The sequence below is a fragment of the Serinus canaria genome, chromosome 1A (assembly GCF_022539315.1).
Source record: "Serinus canaria isolate serCan28SL12 chromosome 1A, serCan2020, whole genome shotgun sequence".
NCBI classification, from domain to species: domain Eukaryota; kingdom Metazoa; phylum Chordata; class Aves; order Passeriformes; family Fringillidae; genus Serinus; species Serinus canaria.
Genome location: NC_066314.1, coordinates 15,466,492 through 15,480,882, shown reverse-complemented (window position 1 = coordinate 15,480,882; position 14,391 = coordinate 15,466,492). Strand labels below are relative to the sequence as shown.

Here is a 14,391-nt window from a genome sequence, read left to right as displayed (position 1 = left end):
TTTATTAAAATGAGAAAGAGCTTTGGAGTGCAAATTAATTAAAACAATTATGAAGTGCTTACAAGATTTTCTATCACTTCAGCACCAAGCTGACATAGAAAGATGGACCAGGAAACAAGGTCCTTATTAATCACTCATTCTCAATAGCAGCAGTAAGGTCTAAATAGATTCTATGTCCATTTCCAATTCAAAATGCTTTCACAAGGCTGAGAATAACAATTTTGCAACTCTTGCAATTAAAGCTCTTTTTTCCAGATACTTCACCATAATCCTAATTCAAAGTTATTGGTATCTGTAAAATGTTTTACAATATAATTAAACATGAACATAATTTTGCACATATAATTATGCATTCTTCAACCATCAACCAAAAAATCATTAGCATGATTAAATACATAACAAAGATAGATCAAATGTCATCTATTACCACAGTTTCATTATCAGTTCATTGTATGAACACCCAAGATTCAAATTAAAAACCAAATTAATTAATCTATATCTATCACATATATTGAAGAGATAACTTGTTCTGTGAGTTCTGATTAAATAACAGTAAATGGAGTAATAAGAAAATGTATTAGTCTTGGTTGATATTTTGGCTTTCTGAGAGTCAGATTTTCCTAAAGAAAAAAGCCAAACTATTTTCTCTGCAGTTTAAAAAGTTCAATCAGCAGAGAAACTGAATGTCCTTCAGAAACTGTGGAAGCATTAAAACTACTCATGAGCTATCTCTAAGTACTTTTTGGCTTAAATTGTCATATGAAATTCAGCTCTGAGCAGAATTGTGAAGTGTTTGGAGCATTGGACAGTTCTATGGGAATAGGCACCTTTATCTCCTGGGACAAGAACCTGCTGAATGCAAAACATCCACACAATACTCAGAGAAGAAACTCTAAGAATCCCAAGTGAAGTCTGGACATTTAAACTTCAGCAGCCCATTAAAAACACACAGCTCTTAAATAAACTAAGAGCTTTGAAAGGATAATCCTACAAGTACTAATCCTGTTCTAATGAAGGATGTTTTATAAACTTCTCCAATTAAATAAGAAAATATATTATACATAAATATTAAGAACTTTATCCAGCAACCTTTTAGACATTTCTAGAGCAAATATTTCAAAGCATGCGAAGTACACAAAATGGTACAATTAAACAAGCCTTTCTGCTGTGGTTAAACAAAAATGCATATAAAAATGAAAAAGTTTTAACTGACTACATTTCACTAAGAACTTGATCTGCACATATTTACACACAACACATAACTATTTACAAGAATGTTATATTTTAAAATTTTATGTAAATAGAAAAATTATGCAAAATATGAATTTAAGGTCACAACATGAAAGTACTTTATTAAAAATCCTTAGCTCTGGCATCGTCTACAGAACTTCAGATAATGGGCCAACAAAGACATTTGTAACCCAAGAGAGAAATAAATAAAGTATGATTAGTGAAGTCAAGATTAATTTGCTCAGAACATTAAGACATGAGGCAATATCTAATTCATCTGTCATGTGGTGTGAATGAAAACACATATAAAACATGGCAGCAATAAGAAAAATAGACTTGTAAAATTTTTAATAGAAGATGGATTTAAAAGATGAAATAGCAATTTAACTGCACTTAGGGATAACTAACAGTATTTCCTCAAGCAATAATATTCAGTATTTATTAAAAGTCATTATTTTAAGCAATCCAAATATAACAACTTAACTTCGCAACAAAACACCTCTTAAAAAAATTCTAACTTGTTTTACAACAATAAAATGCAAATAAACTAGAAATTGTCCCAATGAAAACATCATATGTAGGAATAGCTGTGGTAACTCTCCAAAACAGATGATCAGAAGATGCATTCAGAGTGGAAACAGCAGAAACTCTGAAATTTTACTGAACCTTTGAAAAATGTAGCGGAATTCCAGAGAAATTGAATTCTTCCTTATGAGAAAGTTAAAATGCAGCACTCCTTTTATGTTCCTAGGTATTTTTCCATTACCTCCATTTTGAAGAGGAGAGGGAAAGTATATACAGCAGCAGTCAGCTTTTTTAACTATTATTTTCAATAATTTTCTGCATTTTTCCATCTCTTGTCACTAAAATCCAAGGGAAAATTCTACAAAACGATTGGTGATTTTTGGTGAAAGTATGTGAAACAGTATTAACAGAATTTCTTTATATAGAAAAAAAGAACTGTGCAGAACACAAATGCAAAACCTAGGTTGAGTTGTTCTAGAAAAGATGCAGAAAAAAATCTTTTCAAACTTATCCCCCCTCAAGACACAGAATATTTTTTCTGAGTTGTCAGTACTGACTTTATAATTTTCTGTAATACCAATAAACCAACATATATAAAAAATACATTTAACATAATAATTGGCTACATTTTTTTCCTAGAACTGCCTTGTTGTAAATTTGGAGAGAATGCTACATGATTTTAACACTTTTTCTAATGTTTATGGAATCCCCAGACTACTTTTATCTACAAATGCCCAGGCTTCTCTAAATGGCTACCTAGAACTCTCATGTAATTACTAGCTGTCTTACAGTAAATTGAAGCAGTTGAGACTCTTCCAAGCATGACATCAGCCAAGTGCTAAGCACCTGTAAATTCTGGAAACACAAATCCTGAATTAATTTGGGCATTCCTGTACCATGTCCCTTTGACTTCAACCCTAAATGAAGGAAAAGTGGAAGACAGTGTGCCACATGAGTGTGAACTTTTACAAACCATGAGAAATGGTTCATGATTTAAAGCAGAGAAGCTCTGCTGGCATTACAGGAATCAGAAAAGATAATTAGTTATAAGAGATTCCTTGTATTATTGAGCTATCTATTGATCCTCCCTCTCAATTTTTTTGTATAATTCCGAGAAAAATCTGAATGATGACGACAAGTAGACTAATGAGATTGAATAATGTTTTATCTTCAAACTCCATCTCATCTATAACAACATTCCATTAACAGACCAAAAAATTCCACTGATCTCAATTTATCAAAATTATTTTCTGGAGTTTAAGCACAATGAGATTATGATTAAATTAAGAGAGTATTTTGCCTGTTTGAAGTCTTCTGCAATATTCTGGAGTGTACACACAAGGACAGTTACTTAGAGGGGAGTTATGATCCATAAGGCTGGGTTAATGAAGGTTCCTTGAATCACTGACATAATGGATTAGCACTCCCCAAAGCACAAGCATCACCTTTCATACACTGGTAATCCATTACTATTAGCAAATAAGCAGTACAGGCTTCATCCACTCACACAGCTACTTACTGCATCAAGATTTGCTTCACTGTGCAGTTACCCAGCATCAAGAAATAATGTGACACAGTACCAACAGGAATATTATTTTCTTGCACAGTAACCTTAATCAGCACTTAGAGTAAGTACAGCAAATACAGATCACGAGGGGCTTTTCTAAAAAGCAAAATCACTGAATTTATATCAGCCATACATTTCCCTTTCACTGAAGTATAGCAAACCCAGAATAAAAAGACAAAAGCAAAAAGGAAATTAAGAGTAAACTACAATATTCAATCAAACTATGTCACAATTCCACCAAAAACCCAATAAACTCAGGATCCCTTAGCTGAGGCATCCAAAAGGTATGAATGCAGTACACAACCACCTTAATTCTCTAATTAACAACTAAAACTTTATTTTAATCTTAGACATATTTTGGTGTGCTTTTCTTGAAAAAGAAAGTAACTGAGTGGACAGTCTTCCAGACAAAAAGAAAGAGCACAAAGAATAATGAAAAGTATGTATCTTTACTACACTGGACCCCTGTAGTATAAAGGTTGTGATCAGCAATGCAAAGTCCAATTGACAACTGATTACTAATGATATCCCTCCATAGTCAGCACTAGGGCCAGGATCTTTGTTAAAAACTAATGAGAGCATAGAATAGACTCTGTGTTTGCAAATGATACCAGATTAGAAAGAGTGCTTGACACACTGAAAGTGAGGGTTATTATTTAAGGAACACTGGCAAGCTAAAGGAAAGGCTAAGAGGAATCTCCTGAGATTCAGGAGAGGCAAGTGTCCTGTGTTTGGGATAGAAAAGTCTCATTCAACAAGCACTGACTGGGCACAGCTTGATAGAAAGCAGCTCTGCCAAGTAGGACATAGGGATCCTGGCAGACAACAGGCTGTACCCAAGTCAAGAATGTCCTTGCAGCAAGAAAGGCCATGCAGTTGTTAGGCTTTCTAAGCAAGAAAGACACCAGTGGGTCAGGGGAAGTGATTCTTCCTCTGTATCCACCAGTTGGGAAACCAGGTCTGCAGCATTACCTCCATTGCTGTGACCCTGGCTCACAGGAGCCAGCCTGGGGGGGCAGAGGAAGCTGGAGCACTTCACACATGAAAGGCTGATAGAACTGGGTTTGCCCAGCCTTAAAAAGAAGTCTATGAAAAGCTGCAACTACCTAAAGAGAGCATGCAGAGAATGTGAAGCCAAATTCTTCTCAAGAGGTACACTGAGATAAAATAAAAGGTGGAGGACATAAGCTCCATTTTAAAAAATAATTATTTATATAAAAAATAAAATGACAGTGGAAGTAGTCAAACTTCCCAAATAGTCCTACCCAAAGAAGCTGCAGAATCTCCATCCTTGGAATCACTCAAAACTCAACAGGGCAAGACTCCACAGAGCCTGCTCTAAACTGGCCCTGTGCCATTAGACAGAGTCATGGAGGCAAGGGCAAAGGCTTGGAACACTGACTGACAGAGGCCCCACGGAACCTAAGCAGTTCTAAATGCCCATCAATACTTACTAGCAAACACTCATGATATCTACTGAAAACTGCAAAAAAACTTATACAGACTTCACAGCTTCATTTTAAATTAGATAAAAAACAGGAACTCACACGTTACTTTCAGCTGCAAAGGATGATCAAAGAACAGTATAAGATGACACAACTATTTGTTACAACTGACTTATTTTTTTAAAGTGTGAAAAAACACACTTTAAAAATAAGATTAAAAAATTTAAAATATTTAAAATTTAAAAATAATGCTTCCTGAACCTAATAATTGACAGAAATTATTTAACTATATCCCTAAAGCACTGAAGGTATAAATAAGACTTCAGCATTTCTTTTTTCCTTAAACTAAACAATAATATATTGTGTTATACTTAATATTTTTATTCAATCGAACAAGAGAGTTGAATATCAGAGTGCCATTTCTAATTTTAAAAATTTGGTTAAACAATTTATTTATATAAATGTTCATTGACCAAGTTAAGGAAGTCTATTTATAGGAATTTTAATTATACACTTCATTTAATATAAAATAATTTGCTTCTAAAATGTAAACATCAATTGATGCAAGACTAAAATTACATATAAAAAATCACATTACAAGAAGTTAGATTATTTTTTAAGTAACAAAATACACTGATTTAGCTATATTTTTAATATAAATACTTAGCTACCCAATGGACAGAAATATGCCCTTATATTTTTCATATTTACTGGCATTTAAAAAAATGTACCTACAACAAAAAATTTTTACATACATCTAAGTTTATAGTGTAATTTTACACAAACATTTTTATCCTGCCCTCGGTTTTTGATCATTAAAAATACCTTAATATCCTAGAAAAGCACAAAGACCATTATAAAATATTAAGGATGTACATACAAGCAGGCAAAATTTCCTATGACAAGAACAAGCACAAAAAAATTTCACAGTATATGTAACAAAACCAGGGAATTAATGTTTCCAAGAAGATTATCAAATATAAAGCTACACAAGAAATATTTTTTCTAAGTCATCACTGACATGGTAGTGTTGTAAATATATGCCCGGTTCTGCTTGGCAACATTTTGTTAATACTCTGCTCATTAATTTAACCAACTATCAAGAGATTACGTTTAGAATGGGCAAGCATTATCTCTTGCATTTCATTTAATTAAACTCTGTTCTAGCTATATGACAGTCAGCATTTCATGAAAGGAATTACTTTAAGGATGAAGGTAAAATATTTCAAAGTGCGCTGCTTAAACATGAAAGAATAATCTAAAATTACCCCTGCACATACTGTAATTTATCTATAAAATTAAAGATGTTATTTCCAGAGTTCCTAATTAATTGGATTCCACAGAGAAATTATGCAGGCATGCCAGAGAGCAAAATGATGCACAAAGGCACAAAACATAGTGCCGAAGGACAGCCATAAACAACCACTGTGACTTGCCTGCATTACAACAACCATTGAGGCTTAATGGGAAATGAATACTGGCTGCCTTTTGTACGTGGTCATTACTCTGCTGCAAAGAAATTGCATTGAATTTTGATTATATTGCCTTAATAAAAAGTAATGAAAGAGGCTCATGCTCTAGTGGCTTTCTTTTAAATGATACACGACAGTGATCCTCAAAGGCCAGCGTGCCACAAGCCTTCCTCACCTGAGGAAGGTGACGTTGCCACACCATTGCAGGTGCCTGCAGTGATGTTGGCTTTTCCTGCAAACATTTTAACTACACACTTTCAGTGTAACATCTGTTAGAAATTAGTTTGCCTTTGAGACTTACCATCAATCCGACTAACAAGTTCTTCCAACATCTTCACTTTCTTCTGGATTCCTGGCTGTGCAAACGTGTAGTTATCCTAAAGAGGAGACCACATACAAGTATTAGCTGCAGAAAAGCAAAAAAGGTTTCTTTTCTTTCAATTACTTTTCTTAATCCATGTATTTTTATCTGTTTTCTTATGGTGTTTCTGTTTTGTGACTATATTTCCTAGATCTTTTTCTACAGTAAAATAGTAAATCATCACACTGTACAGTCCTGTGAGTCCCCACCTCTAACAGCATATTCTGTACAGCTGTTCCTGAATCAACTGCTCTCTGCTTCCTAACCTAGTGAAGTTACCTTATTGCAGAAATCCAAGTAGCTTTAAAAGGCCCTCATCTTACATGCCAAAATGCGCCATATTAGATATCTTTAAGGTGATTTTTTTTTCTCAGAAATTTGTAATTCTACAAATAATGTAGGAAATATGAAATTTTAGCCTATAATCAGAGGCAGGGAAAGAATTTGATCTTTTGAAGCACAGAGTAATAACTTCAAGCAGCATAAGAAATCAAAAGTGTGTTTTAATGTACTCATAACTGTTCTAAACACAAGATTACAGTTAATATCATGAACAAAAACCTAACACACAAGCAATGTAGCTAAAAGGGCACTATATTTGCATATATTTCTTTGAATGAATTAATTCTAAATGGATTTTAATTTGTAGATTGCAGCTCTATAATATAGACTTGAGTTTGAAATAATGAGAGCAAGAAAGATATCTCTGCTTGAAACCCAAAGTGATTAATCTTTTAAAATAATGACATTATTTAAATATACAGCAATGTTTCTTGATATTTAAGTGGCAATCCCTCCATTCACCTCATTACAGTTACAGTTGTCTTCCTGTGCTTCTTGAGAGATTCAAGAAAAGAAAATTATACATACATATTTTAAAAGAAAGTTGCTATGTAGAAGGGGTTTTTTTGTGTGTGTAACCACCACACGCATAGAAAATCAGAGTATAGGATGTTTTGCCTCAACTGCTATCATTTGAGTAATTCCTTTATCAACTGGAGCTAAGTAATCCCAACATATTAATTTTTCTTGACTTTATTTCATTTTAACTTGGTCTTAGAGTATCAGAGATGATTATCAGTTGATATATTTTATGTATCAGTTCATTGTTATGTTTTTCTATTTCAAACCAAAAAAGAAGTTTTATTGAACTCTCCTGACTTTATTTACATGGAGTTTTTTTAGGTGTTATTTGACTTATGAAACTGAACTGCAATTTAATCTTCAAATTCTGCAAAACTGCTATAAAGTGTGAAGTCTAAAATTCTCAAGGCAAAATGATACACTAATAATTCTGTAAATTAAAGTACTTCAGCCAACAAGTATAAAAAGTATCAAAAAGTTTACTGTATGCTCTGATCACTTGTAAATGACCCCAGTAATAGCTATTTTTAAAATTATAGCAAAATTTTCTAGTTTAACAGTAACACTTTCACAGTAATTAATATTAGAAGTCAGTGTATAAACTAAAACAGTATGGATGAAGAAGCAAGAATAATTTCCTGAATTTTTTTAATTTTCCACAATCACCAAGCAAAACAGGTAACAATTTCAGCTTGTTGACATTATTTCACAAACAGAACATGAGCATCCTTTTTAATGCAATGAAGCACCAAAATGGAGAGAATGAAAAGACTCACACAGAATTCAGATCTATTATAATCTCATTTCAGGAAGACAGAAACTATCCCAAGCACTGGGACACTGCCTTTTATACAAGTCTGACACACACCTGTATTGGTCATGGATAATATGCAGGGCACAGCAACTTTAGGATATCATAATCACTTTCTTTACAGAATGTACTCTAACAATAAAAACTGTGTTCATTTTTTTTTTATGTTGCAAAATGTTTATGTACTGTTTATTTATTTATTTATTTATTTAAACAAAGTTATCTGGTGTTTCTAGAAGCAGTACTGCACTCAAAGCATAGCAACATGGTATTTAATTATTTCCTCTGTAAGAGACCCTCTGTAGAAGAATTCTCCTGTATGTAATACTGAAAGGCAACACAGAGTTAAAACACTGGTGCTTCGATCATTAGTCTCTCCCCAGGTAGTGCAACTCTTGACTGTGATCTATGAATCTGAAACTTTCTTTCTCAAAGCCTAATTTACTCCATACAAACCTGGAACTGCAACCCAAAACTGCCATCTTGATTTGAAAAGAGGTAAATTTGCTTTTCACTGCATTTGATCTTTCACTTTTTTATTTCTCTGTTCATTATTTCAACTGCAAATGAACACAGCTGGGGGTCACTCTTCTGCTTGTGCTGACTCACCTAAACTGGAAAGATCTTTACTGGATTCCCCAGTACTCTCTTCTAATTAAACTGAGTTGTACATATGCCCTCCTATGACACTTGTAGTTGACTTCCTGGAGTTTGTGAAACTGTGAGAAAGACTTTAAAAATATAAAAGATATTCTGTTACCCACTATTCTTGCTCCTTTTGTGCTTATAGATGAAGGAAAAATAGTAACACAGAAAAGAAAAAATATGCCAAACTCACAAAACTCATGAATTATTGCTCAGGGCTGTTGAGACAAGACAATTATTTTCTTAATTGCTTATGACTATTTCAGAGATTGTTTTTTGCTCATTATTGATGGTCAAAGTTTCAAATGAGGGAATATAAAAAAAAATTCAGGATGAAAACTAGGAGTTCACATAAAATATCTCTTATTTCCAAACACTGTTCTTGACAGTAAGCATTCACATATGACAAATTATGTATGTACACCAGAGCACTTAAAAAACATAAAAATTCATGCATTGGCGTGCAATGAATATCTAAATTCGTTGATGTTCTACTCAGATAGGTTCCAACACACTTTCAGTGAACTATGCCAACCTACTTCACAGCTGAATGCTCATAATATCTAGTTCAGACTGACACATAATTAGTTTCACCTTACAATACAGAAGGTTAGGACTTTATAATGTCACAGGAGATCAAAACTTGCATCAGCTTCAAATCTTTGTTTTAGTAGTCTGTACTTATTCTGTAGAAACTGGTATAACATCCTACTTCCCTGCAACTACAACCAGGTCTGGATTTCTCAAAACCTAGTTGTTATAATTTAAAATAAAGTACTAAAATTATAGACTTTTTTAAAAACCATTAAGCAATTCCTTGCTTTTTTAAGGGTAGAGAAATTTTAAATGGAAGAAACTTGGAAAAATGCTCATAACAAATTTAATTGGGACTGTCCTCCCAGAGAGGGAGAGGGAGGGAGGGAGGGAGAGAGAGAGAGAGAGAGAGAGAAAGAGAGACTTCATGGGCACTGGCTGAAGAGAATCCCTCATCTTTTTTTTCTTAATACATAATGATGGGATAATTTTAAAAGAAGAAACAGCAAGCTGAAGAGGAATGGAAAACAATCTTTCATTATATAATGAAGAAGAAACAGAGACAGCCAAACTAAAAGAAAAAAGCACTGTCAGTAATTTGACATAATGACTGCAGCCAAGCAGAGGTGTAGGCACAAATGCTTTTTATCTTTTCAGGTCATACACACTGCTCACCAACACTGCCCTGAAAAAAAAATCAGAAACATTTCTAAAACCAAATGGAAAGTTTTGACACAAGGCGTTCATGTGTTGTTTGCTCATGTTTTAAAATGAGATCAGAGCTTTTAAATATAGAGAACACACTAAGCAATCCATATAAATCACACAGACATACAGACTTGGATGTCTGTTTTCTCTACCAATGCATATTTAAGAATTGCTATGCATCAATTTCCTATGTTCAAGTATAGTATCACATGAACAAATGACAACTGGAAAAAAAAGGTTTTCTCATCCTCATTACATCACAAAGAGATCTGCTGAATTCTTCTCTTTCATTCATTTAAGTACTTCATTTGCATACTTCTGAATTCTCTAAGCAAACTCCTATTAAAAATCTTGGTTCACCTTGCTCAGAAAGGTATGCAAAAAGATAGGGGCAGGAGGGAGGGAAGCATGACACCAATGATACCCATGAGGTATATTAACACTATCAATGGAAGCACACTTCACCCAAAATGTTTCTTGAAGATAGAGATTATAATGTAAATTCAGTCCTGAATACAGTTCAGGATAGAGTGTGGATGCACAAGAACAAACACACAAGTGTGCTGAACTATGCTGTTAGCACAGCCCATAGCATGCTCCATTATTACTCCAGGACACTTTCTTTAGAAGAAAAGGTCTGTCAACCATTACAACTATTAAGCCTGACTTTTCAGAATGCAAAATTTCCTAAATTTCATATTTTTTCTAAAAAGTAGGAAAAATATTTACAAAGCATTGCAGGCCAAAAATTTTTACATACAAAACAGTTTCTTACTTATTCCTACATAACAGGACAAAAAACCCCAACAATTTATTAAAATGTAGGTACTGATTCTCCTGTTAGAGTAGCATCCACAGAGTCAGAACCAAAGATCTAACCTTCTACTGGTCTGTGTAGTCAAACCTCTGTTTTATCCAAGTGGATGTATTATAAATTACAGAAACTGTTAAATAGCAATGACAAAAGTCCTCAGGGTATATTTTTTGGATTACAGCATAGGCCAGGCAACAGATCAAATCTGGATAAGAGCTAGAAATCATAAATACAAACATATACAATTCCAAAAGCTGATGCTGCAAATTTTAGGTAGAGGATAAAATACTTTAATACTGATAGCACAGTATATTTCATCTACTGATTACAAATAGATTTGTTGTCTTCCTGAAAATTTTACTCTCAGTGACAGACTGGAAAATTGCATTATTATCAGAAACTTGGGCAGGAGTTCAATGAAAAGGTACAAAGAAAGCTATATTTAACCTATTTTTCCTTTAAAATATACCAGGGAGGTCCTGTGAAGAATTTTCAGAAGACTTATTTCTGCACATTCTTCTTAACAACAGAAATGCATGTTCATGTTATTTATTGGATCCAGTTTTCCAGGCTCCCTCCCTCCCTCCCTCCCTCCCTTCCTCCCTTCCTTCCATATGTAAGTAACAACTTTCCATAACCCAGGAGTGAGAAAGAACTCTGCAGGATTCCCTTTGAAGGTCATAAATCTTGCTATTTTATCAGACATAGAAACAGCTAATATGTACCTCAGCACACTCTGGTCCCTGGATATGAATTATCTCACTTTTATTCTAAAAATTACCAGGCCCTGATAAATGATTATATTAATATTTTAGTGCTATTTTTAATCCATCTGGTTAGATCATTATGCAATGCATGTATTTCCCCTTTGGTTATTTTATTACCAGTATACTCAAACTTAAAATGAAAAGTTATAATCTATTTTATACATGAACATTACATTTTCAGGTGGCAGAGATCAATGTGAACTTTTTACTTGAATGTTAATGAGACACTATTGAAGAAAGTGTTATAAAGGAGAATTTAGTAATAAAAAAAAGTTAATAATCTGGATATATGGGAATGTCTACTTAATTACATGGAAAAAATACTCATGGGATAATTCTTGTTTTCCCATATGAACAGCCACAGATGAAAATACAAAAATGCTCATGCATCATCTACAGTTTAGAAGTGTTGTAAAGACAACCAGCTTTATCACACACATGGAAGATATATTTTGCATATGGCCACACACAGCCTCAGAACCAGGTTTTCATAAATCAGCATAAACCAGCACATCTTGCAAGAATATGGGCTGGAGACGAGTTCTGTGCCAAAGGACCTGAAATCTCAGCAGACAGCAAGCTCAGACCGAGTCACTGGTGAGCCCTAACAAAGCCAGCCAGCAGGCTGCTGGCCCATGGAGGGAAGTGATTGACTGCCCAAAGCCAAATCACCTGGAGCAAGCTGCTCAAGGCCACGTGGACTCTGAATTTGAACTTCCAGAATGAGGGTTCTACAACCTCTCTGAACAAACAGTTCCAGAGTTCAATCTTTACTGTGTACATTTTCCTTCAAATGTTTAAAAATAATTTCTTGTATTTCAAGACCATATCTAAAATACCATGTCCAGTTTTAAGGATCCTGATACAAGAAAAAGGTAATAAACTTCAGAATAAACTGAAGCAAGAGGAAAAGGTCACCAAGTTGCTAAGAGATATGGAGCACATGCTCTTTGAGAGACTGGGGAAACTGGACTTGTTCAGCCTGAAGAAAAGCTCCAGAAGCACCTAATCACAGCCTAATAAACCCAAGTTATCAAGATGACAAACCTCCATTTTCAATAGTGGTCCCCAGTGGGAAGATAAGAGATAAGCAGCATGAACAAAAAATATTCCATCTGCCTACTGGGGAGAACCTTCAACATAAGGACAGAGAAGCACGGGAATAGGTTAACCTCCAGACACTGCCCAGTCTCTATCCTTGGAGGGTTCAAGACCCAGCTGGACAAAGCCTTGAGAAAGTCAGTCTGACCTCAGAACTGGCACTACATTGTACAGAATTATCCTATGTTCTCAGGATTTCAGGAGATCTCATTTGTACTTCTGAAATAAATAAGAAGCAATTGCAGTGAGGCATAGTCTTTCTGGGACAAAAACTAAAAAAATTCAGAGCACATCCTCAGGAAGCACTGAAAAGGAAAACCATTACATACATCATCATTCAAAATTGACTGCTATCAGACAGCTACAGATTTCAAGATTCAATTATATTTATATTTAAAAACTCCTAGTATTTGTTAGATCAATTTTTAAAACTTTAATCAAACTGTGTTATGACACATGTGCAGTCACTTAGAAGCCTAAACTTAGAGACAACCAACAGAGAAAGAAGATGCAAAGTAATCTAAGAACAAAAAAAATAGATCAAATTATCATGCAAGATTAAACATTAACTGCTGGAAAAGTTCTGCAAACTCTCTAGCTGGAGCCAAAAACATACTTGCACAGGAACCTCCAGATGACAAAAAAACACCACAGAGGAATCTGCTAAAGTGACAGATGATTTGAAAAAGTTTTTATTTCTTCTCTCAGCTGAGAGCTGTATGCATGACAGGAAGCAACTGTCCTGCTGTCCAAAGCCAACTCCTGTTCTTTACTGCACAGGTCTCTGTGTTCCAAAGATACATTCTTATAGTAAAAATACACAATCACATTAGATACATAAGGGAGAGAGGTAAGATGAGTGGGGAATGAAGAAATAATAGATACTATGTGTGGAAAAACTCCAGCAAGAAATGCATATGTCTTAATAACACCTTTGATAATTCTAGAATCAAGAAAATGAGATTATCTGGATGGATTGGAAAACTAAATGAGTTTTCTGTTAAGAATAGTAAAGGGGTACAAATACAATCATACAATCATTGTTCCATCACCCACTTCTGCACTGAAAAGACAAAACACGCAAAAAAATGTATCTACCTCATATTAGGCAAAAAATTCACAAGATGACCATAACAGTTATCAAAGTGCATTCCTTAAACTTATCCAATATTGGCAAGGCAACATGAAATGGAAATTTATATTGAGAAATAAATTAACTCTGCAGAGATTCTTTGATTGCAGTTACCACATGTCACATATCCCTGTACAGTTCATTCAGACATCTCAGGCAAAATCATCACACACATCACATAGGAGTCTTCTGTGCCATATTTTCAGAGAGAAATGATTGTTCATCCAGAATGCAAGTCAGCCAGAACTATAGCATCACACAATGAATCCACTGGGAATCTTTAAAGTTCATCTAGTCCAAACCTCCTGCTGTGGGCAGGGTCATCTTCAGCTCAACCACGCTGTTTAAAGCCACATCAGTCCTGACCTTGAACACTTCCAGGAAGAGAACATCCACAACATCTCTGAGCTCCCTC

At 34.4% G+C, this 14,391-nt stretch overlaps 1 protein-coding gene across 1 annotated transcript in view; it reads right to left on the bottom strand.

Annotated features, from left to right (window-relative positions):
- The window catches only part of TBC1D22A (TBC1 domain family member 22A), a 140,029-nt gene that overhangs the window by 72,488 nt on the left and 53,150 nt on the right, over positions 1-14,391 (bottom strand). The window contains exon 10 of the mRNA XM_030238293.2: positions 6,541-6,616. Within this exon, the coding sequence (XP_030094153.1) occupies positions 6,541-6,616 (76 nt within the window). The remainder of the gene's footprint in view (positions 1-6,540; positions 6,617-14,391) is intronic.